This window comes from Tauraco erythrolophus, chromosome 7 (genome assembly GCF_009769465.1).
Source record: "Tauraco erythrolophus isolate bTauEry1 chromosome 7, bTauEry1.pri, whole genome shotgun sequence".
NCBI classification, from domain to species: Eukaryota; Metazoa; Chordata; class Aves; order Musophagiformes; family Musophagidae; genus Tauraco; species Tauraco erythrolophus.
Genome location: NC_141471.1, coordinates 39838756 through 39856029, shown reverse-complemented (window position 1 = coordinate 39856029; position 17274 = coordinate 39838756). Strand labels below are relative to the sequence as shown.

The 17274-nt window shown below is 41.3% G+C and overlaps 1 protein-coding gene across 1 annotated transcript in view; it reads left to right on the top strand.

Annotated features, from left to right (window-relative positions):
* Positions 1-16711, top strand: part of RFTN1 (raftlin, lipid raft linker 1) — an 87981-nt gene extending 71270 nt beyond the window's left edge. Inside the window, exons 6-9 of the mRNA XM_009987199.2 lie at positions 238-353; positions 11337-11440; positions 12838-12919; positions 16274-16711. Coding sequence (XP_009985501.1) covers positions 238-353; positions 11337-11440; positions 12838-12919; positions 16274-16711 — 740 coding nt within the window. The remainder of the gene's footprint in view (positions 1-237; positions 354-11336; positions 11441-12837; positions 12920-16273) is intronic.
* Positions 16712-17274: the final 563 nt, after the last annotated feature.

The window sequence follows — 17274 nt, the reverse complement described above, 5'->3', positions numbered from 1 at the left end:
GGACAAACTCTGGAATAACAGAATGGACAGTAAGGTTTGCTACTAAAGAGTAGGATTGTCCTTAAAAACTGCTAGAGATACTAGTCTCATTCATTTAATAGAGCTGGACTGTCAGAGGAAGGTCTATGCACTCTTTTATTAACCTCCTTGGAAGAATTTGTTATTAATAAATTCAAATGCCTCACTACACATGGGGTATCTTCCATAAAACTTACATATAACCCTGTGTTTTCACAGATTCTGTACATGGGTCAATGGATGGAGTATTTCTCTTTGAAGATGTTCCTGTGGAAGACAGAAAAACCATGCAAGGCTATGATGCAATTGTTGTAGAGCAGTGGACTGTCCTGAAGGTATGTGCGCAGGTTTTCTTCTTTGATTTTTTTTGTAAATCAAAACACTGCAAGACTGTGAGGCAGGTGCTTATGTACTGATCTGTGCTTCCACAGTGCCAGACAGGTAGTTGAGGTAAAGGGATGCAACATAGCAGTAATGCCAGTTAACTACACTCTAGGTTTGTACAATGCACTTTTGATTTTTGTAATCTCTGTGCTTTATTGAGGGGGTAGGAAATGTGAGTGATGGTGAGCGATGAAACTCAGGGCTATTTGTCCCAAAAATACAGATGTCTGCTAGATTAACTGTAAAGAGGATCTCCATTGGTTGCCAGGGCAACATGATCACACAAGTCACTGTAGCATCACAATTCTAAAGAAGGTGGCCTTTAGGTAGGCTTAGTGCAGTAGGAATGCACAGAAAACTGCATTTGCTTCTATCTGATCTCCTTCATGTCCTGAAAGAAATGTATATCCTGGATAGATCCCTGTAAACAAACCGCCTGTGTCGTAGATTGGCTTTTTACTGATCCAAGTGCACGCTCAGATCAGTAGAAACACTTTTTAGATCAGATCAGTCAGCACCCATCTTCCACAGCAAATTTGATACACAGATAGGTATTTGAAAAACTGGGCTTAAAATTCTTTGTGACTTGAAGCAAAAAGATCATGGGGGAAATGAAGATACTGTTGTGTAACTCTTAGAAGGTTTTTTTGTTGTTGTTTGATTATTTGTCTGCCAGAAATAATGTTATGTATCTATAAAGGCAATACCTGATCTTTTCACTTGGAATATGTTGTAAATGGTGTAAAATGCTAAGATGGACACACACATGCAAGGCACGCACATGCCAAAAGGACAGATTAAGGGAAAATGCTGCTAGACTAAATGTGTAAAATTCCAGGAGACTAGGATAAAGTGTTTGGTTATTAGATGATGACTTTGTAGTGTAGCAAGAAATGGCCATTTAGTAATGGCTAGAAACTTCTTGAAGAACAGTGTAGCACATTAATGGCAGCTCTTCTTGGGCTAATGTGCATCTGAACAACTGATTCTTTTATTACGTTTAATGTTATTCGAGTTATTTCAGGCCCGACTGTAAGTTCTTGTTCGTTTTTAGGGTCAAATTGTAGTGTTGCCACTCAGGAGTGAGGTTTTGGGATAATGACAGATGGTTCCATGAGTGTATAGGTCAGTGCTGATCAGGAAGGCAAATGTTAAGAGGCATTAATGTTAACCATATGTTAAAAACCGTTAGGAAAGGAATAGAGAGTGAAACAGCAAGCATGTACTACTATATACTGCAATATAAGCCATGTTTGACAGCACCTGGTTTCAGAAGGCTATGTTGGCACTGTAAATGTTCAGAGAAGAGCAGTGAGGGTGATACAGACAGCTTCCATATTAGGAAGTCTTTACATCGTGTGTTCTTTCAGCCTGGAAAAGACAAGAGTTACAGGGAATGGAATAGGTAGAGGTCTCCTAAATCATGGGAGGTGTGTCATTAGGGATTGACTGTTTGCCATCTCTTCTAGTATAAGAACTAAGGGCTGTCAAACGGCCCTAGTCAGGGCCAGGTGCAAAGCAAACAAAAAGGAGATAATTCAGGTAATTCTGCAGCAGGTAGCAGATCTGTGGAACTCCTTTCTGGAGAATTCTGTGAGTTCAAGAAGTTTGGATGAGTTCAGGTGGAAGCAATGTTGTTTTTTCCTCTACTTTATCTATCTCTGTGTTTATACAAGCATTTTAATTCAGATCAAGAATGTTTTTGAAGTGAACCCCCTCATCCTCCCCACTTAATATGTCTCACCTCACATCACAGAATGGTCTCATGTTGCACAAACTAGATTCCTTTCAGTAGAAACTAAACCAGACATGCTGAGAGGAAGTACAGAAAATATTTGGGGCAAGTATCCTACCTGCTTGCCCTGATATATATTACTCTTCCTTAGCTGTCACTTACAGCCATGTTGGAGACAGCGTTCTGAGTTAAATGGCTTCTTGGTCTGAACCAGTTTGACTCAAGACAAGCAGTGAAAGGTTCTCTGTCTCAGTAGGGTATTGAAACAAAGTTATGCATAATGGCCCTTACGCACCTCTTAGTTTGGTCTGTGTGGATGCCAGAAAGTTTGTCTCAAGCTACATGACAAGGACAGCACCTGATAATGGGGATCCTGTGACGGCAGAGTGATGACCAAAACACTAGGACACCGCAGAAGAATATCTTCTAACAGGGCTCCTTGAAGCATTAGAGCCCTGGTAGGTGGAGTGTCATTCACCTTAAATTCTAGCAATTCCATGCTGGAGACACATCTGGTCAACAGATTAAGGAATCAACCTCACAATGCCATCTGGTGTATCAAGAGATGCTGTACTGCTGCACACCATATTTGTGTGAGGGTTAACGTGGAGAATCTCTTATTCCAGACGTATGATTTGGTATGTGCAATTCCAGAAACTGACGATAGCATGTACACAGCTTGTTGGTATGATCAGATTATTCTCTGCTGTTATTTAAAATTTGGGTGCTGGATGTTCCCTGGCAATTTTGCTCTTCTAAGCAGGTGCCCGCCCCTCTTTCGGGGACATTATGAACGTGTTACCCACCAACCTGAAAATGGAAGAATAAAGACAAGAAATAGCCTGCAGAAGGAAGGATGTTGAGACATTAGGGGACTCTTGCAAAGGTCTTACCCATTTAGAGGAAGAGGAGGGTTGACCACCTCTGTTTTTCTCTCCTGACATTTAAATAACTGCCTGGATATTTCATGCCTCATGCTTTCTGAGACATAATAGGCATAGGTAGATAAAGTCATCACATCAATGAAAAAAACAGAAGTTGGGGGATCTGTAGACGTTTCCTCAGTGTCATACCCAGAAGACCAAGTCACCTTGCTCTTAAACCCTGTCGAATTCACCTTTATTTACCATAAGCATGCAGTAATGCAGTGGCAGAGGAAGAGACTGTAAAGTGGGGGATGTAGAGGGAAGGAGACAGAGTTCAGTAGTGACAGATGATGTCCAAAAGCCAGTAAAGGCTTTGTTTCTGTTACAAGAACTTCAAAGTATAATTATCACAGAGATAATTATGGAGCAGTGGAATAACTCATTAATGTAGACTTTTTTTTTTAGATATAGGTTCAGCTCTGATCTAGATTAACCTTTTCCATTTGTCATTTTCATTTGTACCATGGCAGTGGAAGAAGCACTGACGGGCAGCATAACATAAATGCATATAATGGATCCTTATTTTAAATTTATATCAGATTTGATTATCTGGATGAGCTATGGACTTGTTCAGATGTGGTCTGAGCTAAATGTAAATTTGTTGAGCTATATCCCAATTAAGAAGAAGAAAAAAACAAAAGAATCCCAGCTACAACAAAAGCTGTTTTAAAAGGGGAGACATGTAGCGTATATCGATGCCCTTACTAATAAAAAGAGAACCTTTTAAATTAAAAGGTAAAGTTCTGCTGTTTAACTATAAAGGCAGAAGAAAGGGGTTGGCACACCTCTTAGCAGAGAAAGTGCTGTCTTTGTAATTGCTAAGGCTTAAATAGAGAAAATAAGCTGAACAGTGCCATGCACTCGGTATGTGTGTAAAATGTCAGTTTGTAGAGGATGTAAAGCTCACAGCTGTCACAGTATGTGGTCCCGCCAAGCAGCAGACAGGATGTAATAGCTCTGAGTAATTTAACTCTTTCTTCTTAACACAGAGCTGTGGCATCCTCTGCAAATGACCACAGGACTTACAGTGACAAAATGCCGCGCTCATCCCTATCGCTTTAACTCTAAAAATGTCAGGGTGCATTATTTCCACCACAGTCTCTGAGATCTAGCACCAAAACTTGTTTGATGGTTTTAATTCTGCTTGTGTAGGCAAATGTGGCTAGACAGTCCAGATTAATCATAGCCTGCATGATTTCCCTCTCCCCAACTCTAATCTGTCACCTTCTCTTCTCCATTACCCAAGACAAAATAGCTAATACTATCTTTAAAGTTGAGTGATACAACGTTTCAGATTTCTGCATTGTTCTCCTTCTGAAGCCTTGTTCATTCTGAAAATATTGCCCTTAATTCACAGGCATTCTGTCATTGAAAATCTTCAGCTGGTTATTCATCACTTTTTAATTTTCTGCTATATCATGTCATCGGTATGCTGGCATGAATTAAAATCTCAAATACATCATGGTGTTGCCATTTCTGTGGCACAATTGAATGGGGTCAGTGTCCGCTGTAGACATGGTAAACCTTTTAAAGTGCAACATATCAAAAGATTTGAAAAATTATCTCTGCTGAGCCTAGGTTGCAAGTTGCCTTAATGTAAGCCTTGAAACAAATTCCCTGGAAATGAGGATTTGATTTGTCTGTAAATCTGATTTAGGTCATATGTCAGTTAAGCTATGTTCTGCTGTCTCTAGCCATGGGAGAAAGGCATGACCAGGTCAGCAACGGAGCTGATGGCAACGGGCATGAAATGCAATTGTGTGCGTGACCCTCTTTACCACACAAAGGACATATATGTTGCCTGGGTGTAATATTTCAGCATTTTGCCCCTTGTTGTTTTTCAAGAAAAGCCGAACAAAAACCTTCAGGAACCTGTTATCTTCAACAAATTTTTATAATTCTTGTTTCTTTCTTTTATGTAAGATACGAAAGCAGCATATATACATGTATATTTGCCTACTAAACTCAGTAGACATATGTTCTATGTAGGAATAAAAGGCAGAGGCTTATCTTTCTTTGGTTTTGTTGATAAATTTAGTACTAAAATCTAGCAATATGAATTTGGAACTTTCCTGATACTTGCAGTATTGAACGTCTAACAAAGCGAACACTTCTACCACGTGTAAAAAGGGCACTTGAACTAAACAGACAGAGAAGCACAAGATTTAAAACAGTCTGAACCAAAAAAAATCACTTCCTATCTGTCACGGTTTGCTTAGGTTTGCGACAAGATCACAGATAAGAATTAGTTCTCTGCTAACCCGGGAAATCTTTCAGGAAGAAGTGAGCATACCAGATCTGAACTTTCCACTTAAGAACAAGCTGAGAAAAAGTATTTCAGTCTGCTCTTACACTTTGTAAAAAATCACACAGGGCATAAGTCATGTTTCTTTTCCCCAGCAGGTTGCCTTTAGCCATGCAGTAGTGCCCTGACTAATGCACCTCTTTGACCCTGTGCTGCTGCCAGGCAGGTTTGGGAGAGGCCTCCACGTTTTGAGGCACACGGGAAGCAGGGGATGGGACCCCATAAATCACATACGCAGCCTGCACGTAAACGAAGGGCAGTGCCAACGTTTACTGTCCTGCTGCCTGAACCGGTGGCAGCAGAGGGTCTGTGCTTCAGCTGTGTTCTCGCATGGAAATAGATTATTAGTTCCATAATGGTGGAGCGGTGCACAAAACCTTTTTTCAAAAGCCAGATTTTGCTCAAGAATAAATTATAACTGAAGGAAATTACACTGAGGAAGCTGTGTGAAGATGATTAAGCTGTGTGTGGTAAGGCACTCTGGAAGTGTAGAAGTTCTCAGGTAGTGTTTTTCTATGATAGTTTTGTTTTCAAAAACAGTTGATGGACAAACAGCAAAATTAGCGATCACCTAAAGATTCAGTGCACAAGTATTGCAGGAATTGGCAAACCAAAAATGTCAGTTATTTAAGAAAATGCACTGATTGCTAGATCACATGTATTTCTTGGGCTGCATGGCCAGTTACGTGGAGTAGTCCTACCGTGTATGTTGCCTGTGCAACATAAGTTTAACATGTTTCTTAAGATGCTTCCTTGCTTCCTTTGTGGAGAACCCTTCATGTCAACACATTCACCTCGTGGAGCTTATGCTGCCTATCCTGTGCTTCTATAAACGCAAAATTGTGTTGCTGCACAAACGTGCTTCTCTATTACAAGTGCAGGCACTATCAGGAGCACGTTTTTGTTAGTTGATACATAACGCTAGAACTAGGATTCGAATCTGCAGAAGTCCCTGAGAGAGGTGGGCTTTGTGGGCGCAGGAGGGTTTTTTGGTTGTTTTGTATTTTACCCTAGATGTGGAGACAGATGTGAATGCTACTCAGCAGCCTGAGTGCGTATTGAAATTGTGATTGGATGGGACGAGAAGAAATGGCCAGGGGAGGTTTAGGTTGGATATTTCTTCACCAAAAGGATGAAAGGGTCGTTGAGCACTCAAACTCAAAAGGCTCCCAGGGGAGTGGTTGAATCACCACCCCTGGAGGTATTTAAAGGACGTGTAGATGTGGTGGTTAGGGACGTGGTTTAGTGGTGGACTTGGCAGGACTAGGTTGACGGTTGGACTCTGATCTTAAAGGTCTGCAGTCTAAATGATTCTATTACTCTATGGATACATCTGTATCTCAGAAAAACTGTCTTAACAGGATGCTACCCATTATAGTGTTACAGCCTTATTATAATCTCAAAAATATTTCACAGTGCCTGAATTCACATATATTAAGTAATCATAAATAAGTCTAAATCACATATACCCAGAATAATGAGCAAAAAGCCTGTCTGTGGTTTTATTTTTACTTTGTTTTTCTATCAGTTTTCCACTTTGGTCCCAATTTAGCAGCTAGTCTGTGTTGGTCAGTGACCCATCTGCTGCCAAAAGCAACTGGTGGTTTCTAAGGATGCAGGAGCCATCCCACACCCCTCTGCTATAGAGCTAATGGATGTGTAGCAAATATTGGCTAGCAAGGTGCTGTGGTGTATTACCCGTGGAAATTAGAGGAGCATAGTCCAACTTTTATTGCTGAAACACTTGTGAAACTTCTCTTTTGCTTCCAATAAGTGTTTTTAATGGATCGATAATGTTAGATCATTAGCAGAAATTACCTTTTGGAAGAAGTCTGAAAAGGAAGAAGTCAAATAATTCACAAATTTAGAGCTTGGATTTAGTCTCCGTGTCGGCAGTGTTACTGCAAACATAAAACATTTGCAGCACGCTTTTACAGGGTCATTCTCACACAGCCCGTATATTCAGTTTCTCTCATTTTGTTTTCCCTCTTTTCCACTAAGGTGCAAGTCCTGCCTTTGCCACTTCCTTGTCCTCCCCTCAGGGCCCTAGCAGAAAGCTCTGGCTTTGGCAGCGGTGGGGACTGGTTACCAGCCCTGGCTGGGGGTGCACGTTGCTCCCTCGTGGGCTCTCCCCTAGGTTATTTGTAAGGAGCTGGGTTTGCACGCACTGCCTGTTTTCCCCCGCAAACACTAGGTTACACTTTCAAAGCGACTCATGTTTTTCACTTCCCATTCTCTTTGCCATCTGTCTGTAGATCTGAGTACGCAGTCTGTTAGGATTTGCCGATAAAGGTTTTATTAAGATTTATTTAATGGGATTTTCAATCTTCCACTCTTTAATCCATGTTGGAAAAAATATTAAGCAGTGACAATCCATAGCTGCCTTGTAACTAAATCACATTCACTTAACCCAGGAAGGAACGATTTCTAAAGAACTTCTTTCTGTCTCACAAGAGCTTAGTAGTTGTCTTGTTTATTATCTTGCTGTGGTTAAAATTGCCGCAGTAGGGGGGGAAAAGAAAAGAAAAATTGTTAATGCAGTTGTTTGTGTGGCTTGCCCTAGATATTATCGTTATCATTTTTTAATCATTTTTTTTTTCTAATGAGCAGACGCAACTGTGAAAAGAGAAAATGCTGAAAACAAACAGTACAACTATAAATAAAATGAATTCTTTTCATGTGATGCAAGTCAAGGGAAAAACCTAGCTCAATATGCTCTGGCTCCTTGACACTCAAGGTGTGATCAGAGATTACTTATCATCCACAGGAGAGTGGGAAGCAAGTTAATTAAAATTTTCCACCCTTTCACTGAATGAAATGTCTCTCAGTTTGAGATGCATTATTTGAACACTTCTTTTTCAGTAGAGCTCTGGCACGTGCTTTCTACTTCTGCTGGTGTTCAAATCTAATATTTGCTAGCTAGAAAGAGCACTGCAATTTCATCTTATGAAACTGTATGTTTGAAATTTTATTTCCATTGTCTCAAATAATAGTAGATAAAATAATTTTAATAATAGTATTAAATATAAAATGAATACAAGATGACTCTTCCTCTGCACTCGTCCTCCAGTGTATTGGTTTTTTAGTAGCATTTTTGCTTTGGAAAGCATTTAATATGACACCAATTAGAGGTCCCTATAACCATGACTCCTGCTGGCACACAAATTCCAGTCGTGGGATAGGATTACAACCAATGATTCAAGAGGGGGAGGGAGAAGTCATTTCTTGTGGTCTTAAAGAAAGCTTCAGTTATCTGTATTTGCAAGTAAGGAGCTTGAAGCCCACATGAATTACGCCTGTTTATTCAGGAGTGACTCCTTCCTCTTGTCTATCATCTTCAAATGCAGCCAATTATTAGGAGTAGTTTGTTCCCTCGGGGGAAGAGGTGCGGTGTCTGACTGCAGCAAAGCGTCCTTGTGGAGTCAGAGGGAGCTTGTTAAAGAGCATGTGGAGCTCGGAGGAAGTGTGCACCTCTGCATAACGTACACACTGCCTTCCTCCAAACCGCCTGACACGCAGATTTTGGTGTCAGGTACCAGCATATGTGAAAGATAAGAGGTCTTTTTTTTTTTAACAGTTGTACAGCACTCTTTCAACAGAATTTTCTACGTTTCCAGGTTTTTAAAAAGTTTTTCTTTACGATTAATTGACTTTAAACTTAAATTTTCTGATAACTTCATGCTTTTGAATGTACTTTACCTACTCTTTTCCCTTCTGCCCACCGGGGTTGTGAAATACAGCATCATCTGCTGCAGACAATGCTTAATCCTGACAAGTCAGACAGGTCCGAAGCCAGCCTTGTCTCGCCGCTCGGAGCCTGCGGGGACAGTGGGCTGTGGCAGGAGTGATGGCGCGTCCCCGAAACAATTTGGCTTTTGCAGCAGCCAAATGAGCTCTGCATGGTATTGATGTCCTTCCTCATTGCCGTAATCTCCCTCTGATTTTTGACGTTTGTTGCGCATCCTGATGCAAGGAGAAGGTTCTCCTTGCTAATCACCAACCTGAGACAATGAATTCAAAATAGAAATTCTCTTTGCAACATAAGACGTTGCTTGCGGCACAGACAAGGTCTGCTGTGCTAGTCTTTCCTGACCTGCTAGTCTTCCACCTTCTAAATGAGTGAGCTCTTCCTGGTTTTTCCTCCTCAAACACTGTTTGATGGAGGGAACGTTTTGGACAGATCCTTTTAACACGTCTGTCCACATCTCAGGCAGGCTTGCAATCGCAGATGCTCTGACCTTATTCTCAATGCTCGTGTTGCATAATCCCATCTTTATTTTTGGAAAGCGTTGTTGACCAATCTTATAAATCTCAGTGTGTTCTTAATCTGTTTTCCTGAGGCATTAGCTCTTAAAGGCATCTAAATACATCATTGTGTTTGCATTACCCTTGGATGCTATTTTAAAAATCTGGAAAGAGGGTGGAAATATCCATTTTACAGAGGGTATAAAGAGCAGGAAGGGTGAGGAGGCAAACGGCAGTCTGAGAAGACTAAATCTGCCAGGGTCACAGCTGTGTGAATGCTTCGGAGGCCACATGGTATTGCTCCCCTCTTGCAGGGCATCTCTCTCTTCTCCTGCAGTTAGCAATTCTGGCCTGTACATGGAGATGTTGTGAAGTAACTGTATCTCTGTGAGTCCCTGAAAGCCTCTGTGTAGAAAACAAAAGTTTCATTAGCAGAGTGTTCTCTTGCGTGCACTTTCTGGGGTAGAGTTTTCATTCTCCTTTTTCAGCAGGAGCGGTACAGCTTCTTCAGCTGTTTGCATTTGTAGTCATGATTAGGTTTTTAACAGGTATAGTCGGGCAGTCATTCAGTTATGAACATATCAAGTGACCTAAATTTCATTTGTTAGAAGAAAGGAATGGCTGAGATTGGAATTCACTAAAATACCTTGAAATAACTACAGCAGGATTTGGATTAGTTCTGATCAAACGACTATTTTATTACTACGAAACAAATGGATTTTTTTGAGCTGTGAAACTATTGTGCCTTACTCCAGTGTTGAGAATTGGCAGTTAAAACTCCTCGCATACACATGAAACCAGTGTAGGTGCCTGAGCTTTTTGGCAAATATAGTTGTTATTCCAAAGGAATATGGCTATGTTTGTAGAGACTAGCAGTTACCATTTGCCTGTTTTGTGTTTATTAAAATTAAAAACCAGTAAATATGTTCTTGCATCTATTTGCGGAATTATTGGAAGTCTTGGCAATTAGACACCTCGCTGGAGCAATCTTTGTTGAAACCACCGGTGGTTCTTTCTGTGTGAGTTACAGGGTTTGCCATCTCATAGAAGGAGAATTAGCAAAGCTCGGCTGAGTCGATCTGTGGCTGGAGCCAGGCTTCTGCGCTGAAAAGCAACATTCTTGGTCTCGCCCACAGATTTCCTGATTCAAAATAACAAGGAAGTGATGCGTATTTGTGGGTGATAAAAGAAGTAGACCTGTACTTAGATTTTATTTTTGTTATTGTTGACTATTTTGCTTTTGATCCATCACGGTAGAGTAACCCAACTGATTTCAGCACAGGTCTTCAGGATTTACTGTAGCATAGATAAGAGCAGAATCCAAGCAAAGCAATGTTGTCATTTTTTAGCTACTTAAATATCTTTTTGCTTGGGAGGAGATAATTGGTAAAATACAATGAATTTAGTCTGTTCAGATCTGGAATCATCTAAAGCTAGATGGATGACTCAGGCAGTATAAATCAGGATCACAAATGTTTACCACTTTAAACAAACTGATTTAACAGTTTGAGATGTATGGGCGATCAGTCCTGTCGCTCGTGTTTTCGAACGTTTTCCTTCCTGCCTCGCTGAACATACCAAATGGCCCAGTACAAAATCCCTTTCTCCCTCTCAGAAAACCCACACACGTTTCTTTTCTTGGTGGGTTGTTTTTTGTGTGTGTGTGTTAAACTGAATGTCATGCTCCAGGTGATGATGCTAACTGCTGATTTGTCTTTCCTAGGGAGTTGAAGTGCAGACAGATTACGTGCCGCTGCTGAACTCCCTCGCCGTGTACGGCTGGCAGCTGACGTGCGTGCTTCCTACTCCAATTGTGAAGACAAACAGGTAGGGAGGGGACGGGCGCTGCCTCTCGGCCGGGGATGTTCCTGTACAAGCACCACAGTCTGTACAAGCAGATCTTTGCGCAGCTGGCGTGGGTTTCCTTGCAGGTGCACAACAGCTGCCCTCGCAAACCCTGCTGCAGCTCTTCTCCGGGTTTTCTGAGCACCACGAGCCGCGTATGGCAGGAAGCACCTATCTGGTGGGCAAAATACTGCAAGGTGGCAGTGTGGTGTCTGCATGAATTTTCTGGGTGTTGTCTCTGCCTCTCTGTAAACCCCTTGATTGTGAAATTGCTCTTCTGGATCTCCCAGTAACTCCTCTTACAGTGAAGACAAAACCTCTGGTAACGTTTGGAGTGAGATGCTGCCTATCTGAAGAAAAGTAATTTTATTCTTAATCGATGTTCGTCCACTGGTACACACAATCTGGCTGAGCAGAACTATGTGAGATTGGTGTATCATTATTCTGGTAGCCTTGTTCGCATATGTAATCATTCTGCAGTCTACTTTGCTATTATTAAAATTCTGAGTTTTTAAATATAAATGCAAGTAATTTAAAAATACTCTTCATAACTGTGGTGAAAAATAACCATCCCACTTGTTAATCATGAAGACAGCGCATTCTGGATTTTCACTGGTCAGGAATATATTTATATATACACCAGTATAATCTGTCATGATTTTTTATCTTAGAAGAGTAAAAATATGGCCAGTTCTTTATGAAATCTGGATGAAGACTACTCCTACACATAAAAGCCTAAAAAGTAAAGGCCATCTGTGCTGGGGGGAAAATGGTATTTAAGTGTTTGATATACATTTAAATATAGGAATGAATGGAGAATCATAATTATAATTTGTAAGCTCTGTCTCTTAAAGGTAAATACGCTTTTCTTTCTGTTCTAGCTTTCTGTATCCCGTTTATAACTTCAGTAACACGGATCAGGTTGGTGGTGTGGAAGGGCACCCACCCAGTCTAACTGCTGGTGGCATGGGATTGTGCCCACTGTAGGGAGCACCCATCCCCGTTCCGGATCGGTGCCCCGGGAGGGAGAGAGGGAGCACTCCGGTGTCACTGAGACGCTGCTACACACAGGCACCGAGGCGCTTGGGTTTCTTGCATTTTGTTCCAAACAATTTATTCTGTGGTTACACACTAACACTAAAACATTCGGCAAAAGTGTGTCACAGGCTGACAGGCTCTATCAGGATGAACAATTGCCCTTTTTTTCCCCCCAAAATACCAGGCTGCTCAAAGACACCAGGACAGGCAATGTTTAGGTCATTCTTCATTTTGTTGTACTTTGACCTGCAGAAATAAATGACTGAGATGGATTTTCTCTTTGAGTGATGCTGGATGAGAATTTAATTCATTCTCAGGAGTGTGCATTTGTTTCTTTTCAGGGAGGGGAATTTATCTACAAAGCAAATTGTATTTCTTCAGAGACCTTCTTTGCCCCAGAAAGCAAAGAAGAAAGAATCTAAGGTAAATAACCTTGAGTTCCTGGTTTCTTTGGTTTTTGTTGACGGTATTTTAATATTATAATTGATTTCCCATAGAAATAAAAATGGCCTATTCAGTGTTTCTGTGCTAAGTAGCAATACACAAGGAATTGAACTGTTCAAATGAAAGAAACAAAAAATGCTCAAATGATGAGAAAGCTCCTGTTGAACTCAAGGCAGCATAAGAGATGTAGATTTCTCTTTACAGCTTGGCCGTAAACCTCCATATGTGACCTAAAATTCACTGTGTTCTCTGCCCGTATTCACTGCCTGCAAGGCGGAACCAAGACTGTTTTCTCTCACCCGTTGCCCGTCTGTTGTATTTAAATTGCTTTCTCTTTCCTGCTACGTGTTTGGGTGGAGCCTAGCACAATGTAGGCCTGATCTTGGCTGGTGTTTCTATCTATTGTGTGAATTTTAGTGAATTCTGCTAGAATTTAACCAAAAAAACCCCTTGAATCCAGCTAAATTATCCGAGAACATAGCTGACAGCTAATGATGTACACATGTGGATACACATATGTATTCCTATTTCCATTTCTGAATGTGTAGCTGTGGGAATCCTTGCCTAAACCTGTCACAGTATACAGCTGAGAGGAAGATAAAAGGACTGGAAACTGGGAAAGTGCTGACTTTCTGATAGTACTCGACTTTGCCTTGCCCTTTCCATATGCAGAGGGATCAGAAAAGCCAGGTGAAGTATGGAAAGGATCTCTGAAACTACATGATGAAGAGGTTGTTAATGAATACAGGCTCAGTTTTATTGTAGCTCCATGCACTCACGTGAGTGCTGGCTAGCCAGATGTCACCTGAAGGAGTGGTGTGCAGAAGCTGAGCTGGAGTAGGAGATTGGAAGTACTAAGCAGAGCTGAGCACTAGGAACATTTAGCCAACATTTTGCATAACTACAGATACTTTTGGTCTATAAACCCCTCATTGGTTTGGAGCCAGGTTCTGTGAAAGTCGTCTTTTAGATACCGTGGAGACCAGGAGAGTGTTTGAACTGACTGAAGTAGGAGAGAACTGCTGGGAGCACGACTGTAATTTAGGATTTACCCTCTCTCATTAATGAAGCTGGAGCCCAGAGTATTGTGTGAACGTGTTACAAAGCCCATCTTGATAGATTTTTCTCTTTGTTTTCAGGTGATTAAAGGGGTCTTGGAATAAGGGTTACAGTGCCTGTATTCGGTCATTCTTTTCCTACCACTGTGTGTGGTTTTAATGGAAAGGATGGCAACCTATAAGCAATTGTATGACTTCAAATAGAGAAATTAGTGTGATACTGTTTTCTCGTGTTATAATAACAAATGCATTCCATCCAGATGACTCAAAACTTTGTTTAAATTTTTTCATTTGGGGAAATAAAAAACTTATTTAACAATGTCTGGTTGACAAAACAAAGGATTTGCTCCTTGGTAGTATTAAATATACAGACGTATTTGAGGGCAAAAATTAATACAGCACATTATCATACCAAAGGTCAAGGAAAAATGAGGTACTTTGATTATAGTTACAGGAAGAAATGTAAGACCAGTTCAACCTCGGTAAGTGGTGGTTGTGAGTCACTTCAAAGACGCCAAAGCCAGCATTTGATTAAGTTGCTGAATATTCTGCACATACAATGTCACAGGCTCTCGGGGTTTCTTTAACTTGTGATATGGCATGTCTAAAATGTTCACAGATAACCCCTCAGACGAGGGAAATAGGCTGGTAAGATTAAAAGGACATTGCAGTGCTGGAAACTGATCCCATCTATGCACACCAACCAGCTGCTGTTGAGTTTAGCCAGAGGAACAGAAAAGGAAACACACAAGGAGTGGTACAACTTATTTTTCTCTTTATTAAGACAGAAGTACTCTTACTAGTGCAATGTTGTATCAGTGATGAGGTAATCGTGTTCATTCACTTCGTACAGAAGTGATGCTAGTTTCAGCAGAAACTGGCCGTATACATTTTTGTGAAATACAATATAAATACCTGACTGAGTGTATGTACATCCACATGTAACACACAGTCTCCTACAGTTTGATCTTTATCACGTTTAAGGCCCTGATCTTACCTCCCATCAAAGAAAGCTTTGAATTGAAAGGGAGCTGTGGGCGCGCAGCACTTCTGCAAATCAAAGAGGAAAGTATTCAAGTGTCTCCAAATTTTAAGCAGTTGAGCTCTAGAACTGAGATGTTATCTTTCCTTTTTCTGTAAATTGTAATTATACTTAAGTGAAAGATGGCTTCCTCTAAGTAAAACCAAGAAGAATCTTGTGAAAGCCAGTTGGTGTTTTTTTTCCGTTTTCTTTTTAGGTTAATTTTTGGCTAGCAGAAGGAAAGAGCATTGCTTATCTTCGTAATCTAATAAATTTAATAGATTTTGAATGGCTTTTTGATTAGGGAATAAATAGCTTGATCAAAAATTTATGAACACGAGCCCTTCTTTGGACCAACTTTGGCACAGACCTGGTTGCACTGGAAAAAAGTCTTTGGACCACAGCTGAATTTGCTGAATGTCCTGACGAGATTGTTCATGCCATCCAGACATCGCCTCCTAAGCCATCCCTGAGTTTCCATCAGCGTGGACACTGCTGACGAAATGGTTGTGCACATTCACACGTGCAAACTTGTGTAGGATCGCTCAGCAGTGGCTTGGAACGTGGTCTGGCTTTCCTTGGGAAGGTCCATTAATTTTTTGACAAATGAAGCAGATAAACTACTGGTGTATTTGTCAGACTTCATATATGTTATACCTGTCGAGTCAGTATTTCAAGGTACTGCTAGTTCCCCTTTTTTTTTTTTTTTTTAACAGTAGCTAAAAGAGTTCTTCTGAAATGGTGGCTGTGGTAAGTCTTGTGGCAAGTGCTGCAAGAGGCAGCCTCATGCTTTCTTATCAAAAAACATTGATACAAACGGTTCAGAATATCTTACTGTCTGGGTGTAGTCTTGGGTGTGTTGTTAGTTCTGCTGCTAACCTGGTAACGCCGTAGGATTGCCTCCTCGGTCTGCACTGGTACATCTTTGCCTGTTCTTGCTTTGCACGGAGCACAGGTTGTCTGCCAGGATGCTGTAGGCCCACGTAGCGTGTGGAGAGGAACCCACTAGGCATGTGAAACGGCAGCAGGATGCATCACGGTCTCTTTTCTCTGTATAATCAATACCCAGGTGTAGGCACAAATTATCTTAAGCCATCTGATTTAGTCATGCGGGTTTTTTAAATCTTAGATCTTTTTAGTCAAACAAGTCTTTGAATTAAAACTGAGCAATAAAAACATTTCTAGTTGGGAAAGCGAATGTCCACGTGAGATTGTCTCTAACGGTCTTTTAACATTTGGATCTCTTACTTGTAGTTTCACTGGAGGTTCTCCAAAGACGACATGCGCAACAAACAAATGAAGAAATCCACAAAGGCCAAATTAAGTACTAGGGAGAAGCAAATGGCAGAGGAGAAGCAGGAATTCGAAGTCACAGAGAATACAAGAAACTTAGAAGCACAGATCTCAACAGCAGCCAATCCTGATCCAGAACAGCAGCTGGATGATGTCATAGACTTGGGAGATGAGGTAGCTGGGACCGATGACAGAGGTACCCATCATGACAGGGCGTCAGAAGAAACGTGTCCTGCCAGTTGCAATACTGATGACAGTGACGCGCAGGTCTGCCTCGGACAGAGTATGCCTGACTGCTGCACGGATGAGGTGACAGAGGGGGGTGACTGTGCTCCGGTGTCCGACGGCTGCAACGGCAGCGATGGGGCAGGGCTGGACACGGGCTGCTCCGGTGAATAAGACCTACGCTTAAAGAAACCTGTGAGTTGCTGATACTTTGCCAAGACGAAAGAACAGACTTTGCTAATCACCATGGCTAACTCCGTTGCTCAATTCAGCATTTCTTTGGCATTGTACTTACTTTGCTCCTTAGCACACCGATATCTTGATGGTTTAAGTAACTACAGGGCCCAGGCTTTTTAACCCACAGAAATGAATTGCAAATTTCCGTCCACTTCGCAGAGTGGGAGATGCCCTACGCTATCTCCTAGAGCTACGCTTTAAAAGTAGGGACAGAAAACATGCCTGGGTTCTTCTGTGACCGACCTTAGCAAACTGGGTTTGTATCTGGGTCAGGGCAAACGTTCCACTTGGTCAGGTTTTACTCTGTCGTTCTTTCTTGTCCACGTATTTTTGCTGGAGAAGTTATTGTGCCATATGTTATTTTGTCATTAAGCTTGTAGTGTCATGAAAACGGTATTTGGGCTTAAACAGGCTGAAATTGGAAAGCTTAGCTAAGACGGCTGTTACCTGTATTTCTCTCAAATAGCATACTTATGGAGGGTGCTCTCTTCTGAATTGTA